General features: G+C 35.0%; 1 protein-coding gene across 2 annotated transcripts; it reads left to right on the top strand.

The window, feature by feature from the left end:
* Positions 1-2,349: 2,349 nt before the first annotated feature.
* On the top strand, positions 2,350-16,332 carry LOC113093814 (Golgi-associated PDZ and coiled-coil motif-containing protein-like). Of its 2 annotated transcripts, XM_026259375.1 has the most exons (9): positions 2,350-2,838; positions 7,600-7,764; positions 9,317-9,340; positions 10,634-10,809; positions 10,948-11,113; positions 12,149-12,244; positions 12,352-12,516; positions 12,983-13,157; positions 14,183-16,332. In XM_026259375.1, exons 1-9 carry the CDS (start codon positions 2,557-2,559, stop codon positions 14,299-14,301), a joined length of 1,368 nt encoding a protein of 455 aa, XP_026115160.1. In that variant the 5' UTR covers positions 2,350-2,556; the 3' UTR covers positions 14,302-16,332. The 2 variants fall into 2 exon arrangements, with proteins under 2 accessions (XP_026115160.1, XP_026115161.1); XM_026259376.1 differs by lacking the exon at positions 9,317-9,340.
* The last annotated feature ends 285 nt before the right edge of the window (positions 16,333-16,617 follow it).

The raw sequence follows: 16,617 nt of genomic DNA, 5'->3' as shown, positions 1-16,617 counted from the left end.
GGCTTAGTTCTCTAATTTCTTTATAAGTGATATTAATGTAAATTTGTAGATTTGTAATACTTAATGTTCTGAAATGTTGATCTGAATTTGAATCTATGTATTCACATTCTTTATGAGTGATAGTAATATGAATTTGTAGATTTGAAGTACTTCTACATCTGTATATTTCCATTGTGAGTTATATTAATATGGATTTGTAGTTGAGGTACTTGATGTTGTTCTAACCCTGATGGGAATTTAGATGAATCTATATTTGCATTATTTATTAGTGATAGAATAATGTAATTTTATAATGGACTTATTTTGTAACATGTAGATGTAGGTGAAACTCTATTTTCATTTTTTATGAGATTTTTTAAATGGTTGGTGTTTTAAGGTTGATTTATACATTTAAAGCCTTAAATATTTGAAATTACAGTAGTATTATTTCAGTAATAGTAATTATTTTTGTTAATATAAATAAATGACTAGTTCTATGCACTTTGGGTGTGCTTTTTTTCAGTATTCATGGGACTTTTTTATGTGTATTACATTTTTACATTTTAGGCTCTTGATGTTTGTCAATTATATGAAATATTTAATCCAGAAAGGACAAAAGAAATAATCATGAATGAACCCTTAAAAGGCTCCATATAAAACCTTTCTCCTGGTTACAAAGAACTAAAGGGTTCCAAATACGTAGTGCCTGATAGAACCTTTTAAGGTTCTACATAGAACCTTTTCTTCTAAGAGTGCAGAGGGCAGGCCACGGTGAAGCTGTCTCACACTGTTATTTATTTTTTTAAGGTCCAGAGTTCTTAACAACATGTGAGATATGAACACATTGCATAATCTACTCGATCCCACCAGATGACAGAACTACTTCTTCAAAGCCTGGCAGACCAGAAAAAGCTCTGACCTATAAATAACATAATCTGATTAAAATCTACCAGTATAATAGGCACTAAGAATACATGAAAAATAATCATTAAAACTTTAATGAGATGGTATCGATAGATAGGTATCATAGATGGTATGATGATAGCATGTAAATAGCAGTGTTAGGAAAAAAAATCACATAGTACAAAATGTAAAACATTAAACTAAAATTTCAAGAAAATGAATAAGAAAAACAATATTTCAACCACCAGGAGTGAATGAATTGATAACTGAATGAATTGATGATAATGATGATAGTCTATAGAATCTGCTTAGACACATATGGACTGATTGACGGACGGATAGACAGATGGATGGATGGATGAACAGATGAACAGATGGACTGATAGATAGATATGGTTAGACAGACAGACAGACAGATATATATATATATATATATATATATATATATATATATATATATATATATATATAGATAGATAGATAGATAGATAGATAGATAGATAGATAGATAGATAGATAGATAGATAGATAGATAGATAGATAGATAGATAGATAGATAGATCTGGCATGTTGACTGCAGAGTAAGACACACAGAAAAAGGCAGAATATCATCATTCTGAGAAAACAGCTTCACACACAGCATGAAATACCTGAGCCAGATTCAGTGAACAATGGCTGAGATCATCATCTTGGTAAGAAAACAAAATTTGACACCAGCAAGGAACTGACTTCTCAGCAATAGTGTGACCTGTCTGTTTGCAAATGTTAGAAACTTGCTGATAAAGTATTCACAACCTATTAGTTAAACAAATGCATTTCATCCTTAAAAATCGTTGGTGTCAGGAATATTAACTTCACAAAAGGAAGTTTTAAAACCAAAAATGTATAAAAATGTTGTATTTTGGACTACTGGCTTAAAAAAATACTAATATGAATGACTGTATTTTATAACATAAAGTTTTAATTTCTAAAACTTTGTGTAGTTTTTATATATAAAAAATATAATATATATTTTTCAGTTTTAGTTTTGATCAAATTAAACTAAATTAATTCATTGGATTTTTATTCAGTTAACCTTTATTTTATTACAAGTAGTTAATTATAATAACCCTGATAATAAGTCTAAAGGTATTATTATTTCATTAAAATGTTCTCTAATACAGGCTTACATAAATAAATATTACAACTATTAAACAATATTAGCAGCGTGTATGGGCATTATTAACACTTGCAAATATATTATAGAGTTCAACAACTAATAAAAGGATAATAACTACTGTATTTATAATACATAAATACAGTAGTTATTATCCTTTTATTAGTTGTTGAACTCTATAATATATTTGCAAGTGTTAATAATGCCCATACACGCTGCTAATATTGTTTAATATGCCACAGACGGTCTGCTGTAAATTCCCACGAATCGATTCGCTCGTCTATCGACGGTCTCATCGTGTGGCAGGCCAAACTAATCAATCCACGCTGCTGACTTGTACGATGATCTCGGATTTCCTGGTCAGATGAGATAACACGGAAAACACATAAGCAAATCATCACTCTCACTCTATCTCATCAGACGTCTGTTGTTAATTTAACTTAGACGGCCCGGTGATCGCACCGAGTAAAGGATTAAATTCAAGTTATCAGTGTGTTGTCCCTGTATCCGTGTTAAAGATGTCTGTGTCCGCCGGCGGTTCTGTATCTCCGGGCTCGGGCCTCTCCTCCGGTCCCGCCGCGGCTCCCGGCTCCGGTATGTCCATGTTCCGCTGGCTGGAAGTGTTGGAGAAGGAGTTTGACAAGGCGTTTGTGGACGTGGATCTGTTGCTGGGAGAGATCGACCCGGATCAGGCTGATATCACATATGAGGGCCGTCAGAAGATGACCAGCCTCAGCTCGTGTTTTGCTCAGCTGTGTCACAAATCCCAAACCATCTTTCAGCTCAACCACAAACTAGAGGTGAGGAAAATAGATGGATATTTTGTTAAGTTTTTTTTTTTTTCGTTTACTTACATACATTAGAACTGTATGTATTTGTCTTTTGAATGTTTCGATCTGAATGTTTAGGACTGACCCACTAGTAGTACTTTGTGTCTTATACATTATGGCTGTATAAGTCTTTAATTATTTTATTTGGAAAAATAGAATATAAATAGGTTCTCTGAATTTTCAGCTTCATGTTTCAGATGGATTTCGAACTACAACCAGTCTAAACTCACTGAAAGTACCATGTACATATAGCATTGGCACATAAATATAGCATTTGCTACCATATTCATGGTACCTTTTTGAAAGGGTCAGGATTCCCATGGACTTAGAAAACTTGGAAATATCAGGGATTTTTTAAGCGTAATTTTCACATTTGGAAAAGTAATGGAAATTCAATATGTCGTGGAAATGTCCCTACGTGGTTTCAGTTTTGTAATACACTGCAACATTTAATTGACTCAATTTTGAAAAGAAAAAAAAAACACTGAAATGAAGCCTGCTCTATTAAAAGATTACATGGATAGATGTCAACAGTGCATCATTTGCATTCTGAATTATTTATTTGAATCCTTGTATTCTGTTTCAATAATGTTCTCTCTCATTGTGTAAACAAGAGCTTTTCATTCCACGTAGCAAGCTTTTGTGCAACTTAAAAGATGACTAAATTTGATACGTAATAACAGTTTGGTGCTTTTGGTCAATAAGTAAGGCTTACAGTACAGTTAATCTGGTTATTATCGCACTATAAACCCAACAGGGTGATCAAAACACCTACGCAAAGCAAGATGTCATGATGGACATGACTCTTGTACGTCTTGTGGATATTTACAGCAAAGGTTTTACATTTGAATGGGAAAAATTTGGCAGTGGCTCAAGTGTTAGAGCAATGCATAGCAGCGCAATGTTGTGGGTTCGATTCCCAAGGAACACATGTTAGGTAAAAACTGTTAGCCTGAATGCACTGTAAGTCGCTTTGGATAAAGGTGTCTGATAAATGCTTAAATTTAAATGAGCTTCCTTGTATTGTCAAAAAAACTGGATAGCTGGTTAACTCATGTAATTAAATGGCCTGTTATGTTGTCTTCAGTCAGTATGCTCGTCACTTCATGTAGGCTGTCTGATAAATAATGCATGTGTCCTTAGAAATTAATGCACTTGGTGTTTTGTTTATTTAATTTTTCTCTGGACACACAGATGGCAGTATCTGGATGTCAACTGCAGAAACAAACAATATATGTTGCCAGTTCAGTAGCAGGTTTCTTTATCCACAGGAAATGCTTTGCATTTGGTGCAAATCATGTTGGTGTAGTCACAAAACTAGGTGGACGGCTGTCATATAAAAACCTGTTAAACCTGTTTAGGCAATACCAGACTGGCCATTCTCCTATTTAAACTAACTGCAGTGTATCACATAACTGATCCCTTAACTTTAACAACAGAATAACATTTACTTGTGTGCCAGAAAATCTTTCACAAGTGAATCGTCTTTGCTGTGGAGAAATCACTTGAGTCCTGCAGACAATAACAGGCTGAAGTGACTAGTGGTCGACCGATAAAAGTTTTTGCTGCCGATATCTTGGAAATAAAAGAAATAAAAAAACAACAACAGGGCACTCAGTATTCTGAGAAGTTTGTGTGCATTGGGAATCATATTTTTTCAAATAAAGCCAGGGTTATAATCATTTTACAAACAGCACACAGTGAAAATGACATGAATATTACAGTGGTCAAATGCATAAAGCGCAGCATAATTTGAAATCACAAGTTTAAAGTTTAAAACCTTCAATTCACACGGAACGACCATCACACAGAGATCATGCTGGATAAAAATGCACACTTCACAAGATCTCCCAGCTGTACTTTTTTTTCTCTCCAGGATTTATGATATTAAATGTTCATTATTCGTTTCAAAGATTTGTTTAAATGATATATATGCATATTTGCTTAATGCTGACGGAAAACAAGAAAGTATTATAATGTTTCCCTATTACTAATAAAATAAAAGCAATCGTTATAATAGTTTTTGTATACATTAATTCCTAAGTTTAAACCGTTTTATCTAATTATTAGACAGACTTCCATAACCGTGTAAGACAGAACTGCTAACGATGGTGAATAAGAGGGAGAATGTGAGCACTGTGTGCTAAGGTGATTATCGGTCGATACCGATATTTGCAAAATGGCAAATATTGGCCGATATTATGGTCGACCACTAGTAGTGACTCACCAGTATAATTGTGTGGGAGGCTGAACTTAAAATAACTCTGTGGTGTTAACATTGTACTAGTCCAAAACCCTTAGCATTGGGGTTCCAGAAAAAAAAAATCTTTGTTAGAAAATATACCAACATTACTTCTTATAGTCAAAACGAAACTGCATCGTCATCCCGTAATGTGATGCCTTGCTGAAAGGGATTTATTATACCAGTTAATTTTTTGTCATGTCGAATTATGTTTTTAGTGGGGGTCCCTTAATAAGTGTGCTTTGCATTATCTATTTAAAAGTTTTCACAGCAAATATATTTCTGGAAATGTCGTGTTCGGAAATGAATGCCATTTAAAACATTGCCAATACAGAAATTAACATTCAGATAGAAGTTTTTGCTTTTTCTGCGTCTTAAAGTTGTGCTGAAACAGAAGCAGCAACAGATTTTTCTTCTGAGTTTGTGATGCACATTTCATTAAAAATGGATTATTAAAAAATAAAACAATAAAAAGTAATGGTGCGGGCCATGGTTCTATCCGTTAGTTGTTGACTGGATGCAGGCAGATCTGAATGTGAGCTTGTAGACGACTGTAAAAATGGACCTGGTTTACGCAGACTATATAATTTGAGAAATCCAGCAAACGTCACCAGAGAGTGAAGTCTGTTGTTTCACAGGAAGATCAAATTTGTTCAAAAAAAAATAAAATGGATGACTTTATCACAATTACATAAAAAAACAAGCATTTAAAATGTTCAGAATTCATATCAATGCTGACTTTAAGTGATATATCAGCCTTAATAATTTTACAAACGTGGATTAACACATTAAATAGGGTACATTTTGGTTTCGTGCTGACTTCATCTGCTCCTGTGATGTCATTTTCCCAAAGGATCCACCCAAATATCTGTACCAAACACCCTCTCTGAAGGCTGCTACTGTATGAAAGTTCTTGGCTTGCAACAATGAGGCATTTTTCTCTAGTCTTAGGCTGCAACCCTCACACTGAACTCCCTTGAGGGACTTTGGTGCCATCGTTTCGAATCAGACTCAGTTGCATTGTTAAGTTCAGGGAAGATATTTGGTTTCACTAGTAGAAGTGTTGTTACAGAGTATATGGAGTTACTAGCATTTTAAAGTAGACTACGTCAGTTTTTATTGGGAGGGGCTGCAGTGGAAATCTAAAATATTCAGAGTGGTCGTTGGTTTCAGATTCACTTCTCTTGCTGCACTTGTTTCAGAACAACTACTGACAGATAACTGAACCTTCTCTGCTGTGTTGCTGCTGAATATGAGAGTCCCTCAGCTAACCTTGGCTATCCAGCAGAGACGGGGCGCATAAATAAATGAGTAGTTCTTTTATGAGAGGACATTTATTTCTGTTCTTCATGCAGCTTCCTTACTTAAGCTGATTGAGCTGCTGTCTAATGGCAGAGCCTTGCAATGGGGCACGGGATGTCATTATTCACCAGGGCTGCGGTTGTTGATGAGCGTGTCAGATGAGAGTATGCTCTTCTGAAGGGAAGCGGAAACTTAATGAACAGTTTTGGAGAAAAAAAGAAGCTTGTTTATGCTTAGGATAAACCTAGGATGAATGAAATGTGACTTTGTACAGATTTGTTGGCATATCAGTCTCAAATCTTATTGGGAAAGTGGATCAGAAAAAAATTAACTCAGTCCAAACGACATTCATACGACATTCACAATTTTAAATCTAATTTTTCAAATGACTTTCGAACAGTGAGATTGAATTTCAAGTAGTTTCTTGTATCATTCAGGACTGTAACGTCATATGCAGATTCTCAATTAATGTACTATGTAGGGAATGAACATGCATGACTGTGTAAGTTATGTAATGCCTCATAAGACAAAATGTTCAGTTTTCCATCCTCTCATTTTAAAGGAATAGTTCAAACAAAAATAAAAGAAAAAATACCAAAAAGTTTACTCATACTCACTTCATCCAAGATGTAGATGAGTTTGTTTCTTCGTCAGAGCAGATTTGGAGAAATTTAGCATTACTTGCTCACCAGTGGATCATCTGCAGTGAATGGGTGCCGTCAGAATAAGAGTTCAAAAAGGTGATGAAAACATAACAATAATCACAAATAATCTACACCACTTCAGTCCATCAGTTAATGTCTTGTGAAGTGAAAAGCTGCATGTTTGTAAGAGAAACATCCATCGTTAAGATGTTTTTCAGTAAATTTTCATTTTTTTAATGAACTATTCCTTTAAAAGGACTCACTGCGAGCTAGGATCGAACTAGAGTCCTTCACATAGCTCAACATGACCGAAGACTTGCACTAATCGCTAGTCCAGAGTCTAGTCGCTCAAAAAGCCACAAATTGCAGTTTGATTGTTAGCATGAAATTTGTCTCCATTTTCGTAAATATGTAATCTGTCTGGATTGGAGAAAGATGGGTCAATACTTCATATACAGACACTACTTGAGTCTGCACAAGTATGATTTATGTGTGTGTGTGTGTGTGTGTGTGTGTGCGTGTGCGTGTGTGTGCGTGCTTCAGGCTCAGTTGGTGGACCTACGGTCGGAGCTGACAGATGTCCAGTCAGAGAAAGCTGTGGTGGAGGAGGTGGTTCATGAACAGCTTCTTCAACTCCACGCCATGCAGCTCAAACTCCAAGCCAAAGGCGGACAGGCGGTCGACTCGGACTCCATCAAGGACAGGATGGTGAGCACAGCACCAGATTCCTACACATGTAGCAGAACCAAGACATTTGTTGTTGTGAGATTAATGGAGGAATTTGCTTCCATTGGGGGTGTCAGTGAGGCCTCTGATGTGAGGAGATTAAGATGAACTAGTTGAGTGGGATTTCGAACAAGCCAATCAAATTTTTCCATCTCACAGGCCCATCTCAAAAAAAGCATTAATTAATAAACCATTAGCCTGGTTTGCATACAGTACTATTATCATGCCTTTTAGCAAACAAACCACAGTCTATCAATGTGTGCTGTAGGTTTAGTTTTCTATTCACTAGAATCAATGCCTCAACCATCTCTATGTGCGAAAATCCATATTCCACAGTATGAACATATACACTACAGTACAGACCAAAAGTTTGGAAACATTACTATTTTTAATGTTTTTGAAAGAAGTTTTCTGTTCATCAAGCCTGCATTTATTTGATCAAAAATACAGAAAATATTGTGAAATATTATTACAACTTAAAATAATAGTTTTCTATTTGAATATACTTTAAAAAAAACAATTTATTCCTGTGACGAAAAGCTGAATTTTCAGCATCATTACTCCAACCTTCAGTGTCTCATGTAACATTCTAATAATATATATTCTAATAAAATATTTTCTTTACTATCACTTTTTATCAATTTAACACATCCTTGCTGAATAAAAGTATTGATTTTATTTAAAAAAAGAAAGAAAAAAAAATGACTGACCCCAAATTACTGACCAGTAGTGTTCATTATTACAAAATATTTATATTTTAAAAACATAGCTTCTTTTTTTTTTCCTTTTTATTCATCAAAGTATCCTAAAAAAGTATCACATGTTCTGAATAAATATTAAGCAGCAGAACTGTTTCCAACTTTGATAATGAATCATCATATTAAAATGATTTCTAAAGGATCATGTGATAATGATCCTAAAGATTCAGCTTTGCATCACAGAAATAAATGATAATTTAAAGTATAATACATTTAAAAACAATTATTTTAAATTGTAATAATATATCACAATATTACATTTTTTTTCAGTATTTTTGATCAAATAAATGCAGGCTTGATGAACAGAAGAAACATCTCAAAAACATTAAAAATAGTAATGTTTCCAAACTTTTGGTATGTACTCTACTTTTTTGCTTAAGGTTACATTTAACAGTGTTACTAAGTTATTAAGGTAATGGCAAATGTAATCGTACACTTGTATGTCTTCAGGATTACATGGATGTATGCTTCAGTTTATTCAGCCGTAAACAACGGGGTGGCTATAATAGCCCGGTCCACTTATCATCACGTGTCTAGATACTTTTGACTGTGTAGCATAGCTGTGTCATTTGATGGTCTTGTTGTAATTATGGTATCTTTGTATATTCAGCTGTAATGAACACTAACAGGCTCTGGTTGGGTTGGCACTCTGCTCTGTGTCTTCCTGACTTAACCCTACTGATGTAAGGATGAACGATGATGCTTCTGTAACCGGCCTTCCTGTTTAACCCCACTTCTCTAACCTTTGACCCTCTGTTTTTCTTCTCAATCTTAAGCCTGTGCCTTCAGTGGAGGACAAGGTAAGTTTTGCATTGTTTTGAGTCCGTGTGTGTCCCGTCTAACTCCACTCTTTCCCTCTGTTACTGCTGCCTGCTTAAACCATCCCTGATGTACAACTGTGATCTTTTTGTGTACTAGTAGTTTAACAGCTAGAGGTGAGAGATATATTGGTGGCCGATATATTATTCGCTGAAACCTTGGAAAATTGAACCAGCTGATGGACTGGAAAAAATGAAAACGATAAACAACCAGTATCGCCCACCACAAGCTGTCGAGTGCGGTCATTTTCTGGTAACGGGTGAAATTTTGTGGGCAATATCCAGTGTTTATTTTAAATAGGAATCTGGATGATCGTGAGTTTCACATGAGGGCGAAAATGTTTCTTTCCTAGATTTCGCCTCAAGTTCAAGTTGGTCACACAAATTCATCACATTGATTAAGAGAAAGCTGCTTGGTTTGAAAGTGACTCGCGGCATTTTTGCCAATAGACTTTTTTTGCCTGCGAAATTTCACTTCAATATCAGGAATGAGACCACACCTTTAGTTGGTGCTTTAGTCGACCGATATCAGCCCTGAAGTTCAGTTTTGGGACATGGCTAACGCTAGATGTGTCTTTTTTTCACTCCAGGAGTTGTAACAAATGAAGAGATGTCATTCAAGTGGCTTCATTTCACACTATTGGTGAACTCGTAGTAATTATGATGTTAAATCTACATTTGTTACAATTCTCTTTTCTGTGCACACATTTAGTGGTACGTTTAAGCTAGAGTGTATGTTTGTCATGTGATCTCACCTGGCCTGTCATATGTACTGTTGTGAAGTAGGTCTACTGTTTCTTGTCTTATTGGGCAACACGTTGGAAAGGCTGTTAATGACAGTGATTTCATGCGGCTCTGATGATGGGATGACTTTTGGGATGTATCGATTCACTCAACTCGCAATAGAATTTCCTTGGTTGCTGCTGTAAACAAAGTGCTTATGAACACTGCTTTAATATGAAAATGAAAGTCACATGACATGTGGCCAAGTACGGTGTCCCATACTCCGAATGTGTGCTCTGCACTTAACCCATCCAAGTGCACACACACATCAGTGAGTAGCGAACCCCCCAGAGATTCATTCATATAAAGTTCTACCCCACAACTGTATCACGAATGGTGTTATATCTCAACTGATTAGAATCATCACATGTTTGTATCGATATTTAACTGGTTCACTGTGCATCGATACATCCCTAGATGAGTATACGACATGGTCAGAAGGTTTGGTGCTCAACTGCTCACCTCTCGTCTTTGGTTGATTACATGTCACAGGAGAAGGAACTGGAGGCCAGTAAGAAAGAAAAAGTGAAGGAGGCCAAGTTGGAGGCAGAAGTGAAGATGCTGAAGAAAGAGAACGAGGCCCTCCGCAGGCACATTGCGGTACTACAGGCTGAGGTGTACGGAGCCAGACTGGCCGCCAAGTATCTGGACAAAGAGCTGGCTGGGAGGTAAGAGAAAGCATTGTTCATCTGTTCGGATTGACCGTTATCTGGGTGTCATGTGGCGATTTCTTCCACATAAAGAGCCACGATTGGCACAGAGTTCTAGCTGTCAGTTTAAACCTGAATGCTCTTTATTTTATTCAGGGTGCAGCAGATCCAGTTGCTCGGGCGAGACATGAAAGGACCGGCTCATGACAAACTGTGGAACCAGCTTGAAGCTGAGATTCACCTGCACCGCCACAAAACAGTGATCCGAGCCTGCAGGGGGCGCAACGATCCCAAAAAACCCTTGCCATCACCTGCGGGGCATGTAAGACAACACATTCAGTTCATTTGCAAGTTGGTAAAACTGCATGCAGAAGGTGAACTTGAGGTACATCAGAGTCAACTTTGACTAGACAAGTGTATGATGTGCCTTCAGGGAATTTCACCCCAAAATCAATATGAGAAGTAATTTTTTTAATTTATTTCAGGGTTATTATTGCTAACTAAAGCCATAAAAAACATGAACAGAAATAAAAACCTAAATGAAACAAAATAGAAAAAAAAAATCTAAACTTATTTCCAGTTAGGTTCCATATCAACATTTCTTATTTTCATTTACTGTACTAAAAGAACTAAAGCAAAAAAAAAAAAAAAAAAATGAAAACAGAAAATAAAATTTGTAAAATAACAAAAACTGTAGTAGTATATCAATAATACTGAAATACAATTGATTTTGCATTAAACAATCAAATAAAATGAAATTATTTAATTTATGATATTCATTTCAAAATCTGTCACCACTGATAAACTTCTACTAAATATATTGTAGAAACATAATTTTCTGTAAAGTTATATCGTGAAAACAGCTATACAAATAAACTAAAAAAATAACAATATTGATTTTAAAAATAAAATGTTACGGCCATTAAGATTTTTTGCTCTAACAATCAAAAATCTTGAAAATTGTATTTAAATGTTAATATTGACTTACATTTAAAAGTATATTATATATTTACATGTAAAAGTCTTTAAAATGTTATATTTAAATTATTAATATATTTTGGAAATATTAAATATTAAGATTTTTCAAATATTGACAGTAAAAATTACATTTAAACTGATATAAAATTTGTAGTCTTTAGTCTTTTATGAAAATAAATACACTTAAATATAATAAATATACTATATAATGCCAGTCACGAGAAAATGAAAATAATGTCACAATATAAACAATACACTAGTCAATGTAATACGCGTAATCATTTATATGCTATTTTGTGTGTTTGATTTAGTGGTGAACTATATTCCTGTGATTCGTTCCTGATTCTGTATGTTTATATATGTATATTTGCCTCTCCAGGACACAGATTCTCTAAAAAAGTCCCAGGGAGTCGGCCCTATACGCAAAGTGGTATTGACCAAAGAAGATCATGAAGGACTTGGCATCTCCATTACCGTGAGTTCAACCGATTTGATATTATATGCATGCTAATTCATCTGGATTCAATGGATGAATCGAAGATCAAAGTCCTGATTTTGATGTTTGCATTGGAATTTATACAGGGCGGGAAAGAGCATGGCGTTCCCATCCTCATCTCCGAAATCCACCCCACCCAGCCTGCAGAGCGCTGCGGAGGACTGCATGTGGGAGATGCCATCTTAGCCGTCAACAACATCAACCTAAGAGACGCAAAGCACAAAGAGGCCGTGACCATCCTCTCACAGCAGGTGAGAGACACACTGCAGTTCGCAGCCCGGCGAGGGGGCTGTCAGATCAGGAACAGCACATCACCTGTAACTTATTATTACAACCATGTTCAAGTCCCATCCTAACACCTGCAAAGAACCTCCCAAATGTTAAGACGTTCTTTAATTGGGCTTGTGAGGTGTAATTACTAATGGTTTGAATAAAACATAACCGTTAAAAGAATAGTTCACCCAAAATTGTCATTTCCTCATGTTATTCCAAACCCATTTGACTTCTTTTCTGTTAAACACAAAAACTGGTCACTCTTTCCAGTTTAATGAAAGTGAATGAGGACTTAATAAATCATTAGTGGTTTATATGACTCATGCACATGACTTCTGAAGTCATATAATAGCTCTCTGTGAGCAACCAAAGGTTATATTTACCTCCCTTTACAAACACAACTGACATGTTTACACAGATTCACAGGGTTTATTTTCTCTGCAGAGGGGGGAAATCGAGTTTGAGGTGGTTTACGTGGCTCCAGAGGTGGACTCTGATGATGAGAACGTGGAGTATGAAGATGACAGCGGTCACCGCTACCGTCTGTACCTGGACGAGCTGGAGGAGGCGTCAGGAGCCAGTCACAACAATGGCACTGCTGACCCCGCTCCCCTACAAGGCAAGTGCACCAATTCATTAACAGCTTTTTACAGCATTTATTAATCTGTGTAAACTTATAAGTATACTGGTGTTCATTCTTTGTTTGCTCACAATATATTAATATTGCACTGTAATTTATTTAATACATTTTGTTATTTATCCTTAATACTAAGGCTATGAATAAATAATTAATGCTACAATAATATTGATGTTACTTTAAAACACACATTTAAATCTATGTAAATTAATAAATGTGCCATTGTTGTATTTCAGCTTATACTATTGTTCATTGTCAATTCATGATGATAATTTTTTTATCAATAAATCTTTTATCTTTCAAGCTAATATAAGGCAATAAGACAAATAAGAATGAATGAATAAATATTATGATATATAAAATAATGCTAACTAGTAATATTAAAGTTAATTGAAAATACAACTTGAAACATTCAAAATTTATTATGTCATAAATTATAAGTTATAACTTTATAAAGTCATATTAACCTGTTATTTACTGTTAATTAAAAAAAAAAAAAAAAATATATATATATATATATATATATATATATATATATATATATTTTAGTATCTTATGCTCTATAAGGCTGCATTTATTTGATCAAAAATATTGTAAAGCCGTAATACTGTTTTAACATTTTAACAAAACTGTAATATTGTGAAATATTATTACAATTTAGAATAACATTTTACTATTTTAGTATATTAGGAAATATACTAAAAAAAGCTGTACTGCTTAATATTGTTCTGGAAAGTGTGATACATTTTTACTATTCTTTTATAAATAGAAAGTTTAAAATAAAAACATTCATGAATATATTTATTTTCACTTTTGAACAGTTTTAATAAAAGTATAAATTACTTTCCCTCAAAAAATTGAATTCTTAATGTCCCAAAATGTTTGCACTGTACTATATGCAGTGATATTGTTATAGTCTATGCAGCAGTTTAATCATTAAAACCAAAGCCTAATGGTAAATTGTGAATCTGATCTGAACTGACCAATAGTTTTCTTTCTCCTCACAGCTGTAGGGAAGCACTTAGTGAACAACAGAACAGAAAACGGAGATACTGCCTTGTCCAGTGAATGCCCCTCAGACGACAAGACCTCCAAGACAGCAGAGACTGCAGAAAGTTCCTCTTAGAGCTCCAGACAAACAGAAGGATCCTGGAGATGAGAGACCAGAAAGAGATCAAGTCTGCACGTGTATAATATGTAACATACCAGATTCTTCTTTGTTTCTGCCGTTTGGAGAACAGACTACTTCAGCGTCCACTGGAAATGGATGAACCACTGAGAGAAGAGGACATAATGTTACTCAGTGGCCACAAAGGATTGTTTGCAAATGTATGTCACCATCTTGCTTTATGGTTGTAAAGAAACTATGACAATTTACACAGACGAGTAAAGTGATAGGATGGAATTATATAATATAAGAGTTGATTTCCTCTTTTATGTAACCTCTCTGTGCATTTAATAACCTTCCATAGGGGAGCTGAATATGAGCTCAAATGTAGGGCTTCGACTTTAATGATTCACTCTTCTTCTCTTGTATTGAAATAGATGGATATAGCAGTGAGTTACTGTTTGCTCAGAATGTATGCACATTGTTTTTAACCTCTCTGTTTTAGCCTGATGTGATCCTGTACTTAGCTGTCCTCTGCTCTAAACTAAAGCAAAGGCGAACAGAAGGATGCTGCTTCCTGATTTGCTCACATGATGGTCAGAAGGTGACGGGGACAGAAACGACACAGCATGTTTTACTAATAGTAAACATCCATATGCTTTTATTTTTATGGTATACTTCAAGAATAGAAGTGGAGAGGTGCCATTCAGTTGGTCCAAAATAAATGTTGGGGTGGATTTCATAGAATCCAGGTCTTGCACCCCCCCATGAATATATTACTTAATGCAAAAATCTTCAAAAACTTAATTTTCTGTGGCAGTTTTTTTAAATTTCCAATAAAGGACATAAATCAGGATATCTATATTTAAAAAATAATAAACCTTTTTTTTTTTCGTATTTCAGGACAATGAAACTCACTTCCCTCAAAAACAAAAAACATTGTAACATGCTACTTTTTAATTTCATTAAATTCCGTAAAAAAATAAATAAAACTAAGTATGACATCCAAAACAATGTCACAATGCAAAAACAAAAATATTAATAATTATTGTTCCTAAAATGAAACATTATTTTCTTCATTTAATAAAAAAAAAGTACCTTTTTTTTCATTTTAATTTATTTTAGTGTGAAATGTGACCAAGAAATTTCTTGACAGCTTTCATGATATCCACCCTTACATGTCTATCAAGGTATTTTTAAACCTCTTTACAATGTCCATCTAGAGCTGATCGTGCCATTGAACCTACTGTATTAACAGTGTCTGTGGAAAAGATACGGATATGAACTGATTAGGGAAGTGTTTTGCATTTTTATTCTGTGAAAGAAAAAACATAAGAGTAAAAAAATTGAGAATGAGGATTCTCAACAACTACCTTGCCCTATATTCATTCTCAGTAGAGTTGGCTGTAGTGCCTCAAAATCTGTGAATTGTAAGATTATTACTGTTAGAAGAGTTCCTGTAATCATCAGTGTTGCTTTCCTACCATTGAGTTATTGAACATATCACTTTCTCAATCCGTTCTCTCACTAGCATTTTCAGAAAGGTGTTTATCACATTCTCGCCATTTAATGCTCCCTTCTGAATGTCTGTACGTTGATTACTCTATATTTAAATAAAACATATGGGCTGCATAGCAATAAAACATTCCCTAGACAATTGCTGTAATTGTCTCAGGTGTTTGTAGATGTTAGGCAGATGAGGGCAGTCGGGACAATCAGCTCATTAGCCGTAAGGTCTTTTCTTATTAGTATGTTTACTGGTTCAGTGGACTGTTGTAAGTTTTATTTTCTTGTTACTGATCTTGGGAGATGATTTGTGAGATGAAATGCTTCCCACACTGCCAGGGCATGGCACCGCACAGATAAAACTTTGAAGTGGAGGAACATTTCTCCTTTTTATAGTCAGTCCTTTTTTGTGATTTCTTTTCTGTTAACTTTGTTTATCCAGTGTCATGGGAAATATCATAGGGAGATTGGGAATAAATGTTCCACATGTAGTTATTGTATGACATGCAATGTTTCAATAAACATAAATTGATTTGCCCAGATCATCGTGTTTTGTTGGGGTGCAGTTGCAGTAACTGATTTAAACGTGAGGTGGCAGTACGTCTTGACATAACGATGGACTGTATAAAAACAAGTACGAAACACTTAAGCCTGCTGTTATATTCGATTCGTAAAATTGACGTTCATCTCGCAATTATCGTTTTACATAAGTAAAAGTCTGGATGATAATACCGCGTAAAGAAAGTTGCGGCAGAAGCTATGCGCTCATGAATATTAATTACGTAACGTGACGTAAGGCAGAATGGTCGCGAGGCAAATGGAATATCC

The sequence above is a fragment of the Carassius auratus genome, unplaced genomic scaffold (genome assembly GCF_003368295.1).
Source record: "Carassius auratus strain Wakin unplaced genomic scaffold, ASM336829v1 scaf_tig00215156, whole genome shotgun sequence".
NCBI lineage: Eukaryota > Metazoa > Chordata > Actinopteri > Cypriniformes > Cyprinidae > Carassius > Carassius auratus.
Note: the sequence above shows the minus strand (reverse complement) of the source record. Positions and strands in the feature narration are given on the sequence as shown.

Coding starts and splice junctions, on each gene's coding strand:
- LOC113093814 (XM_026259375.1), top strand. CDS start 2,557: ATGTCTGTGTCCGCCGGCGGTTCTGTATCTCCGGGCTCGGGCCTCTCC. Junction 7,765..9,316: donor ACTCCATCAAGGACAGGATG/GTGAGCACAGCA, acceptor CTCAATCTTAAG/CCTGTGCCTTCAGTGGAGGA. Junction 13,158..14,182: donor TGACCCCGCTCCCCTACAAG/GCAAGTGCACCA, acceptor TTCTCCTCACAG/CTGTAGGGAAGCACTTAGTG.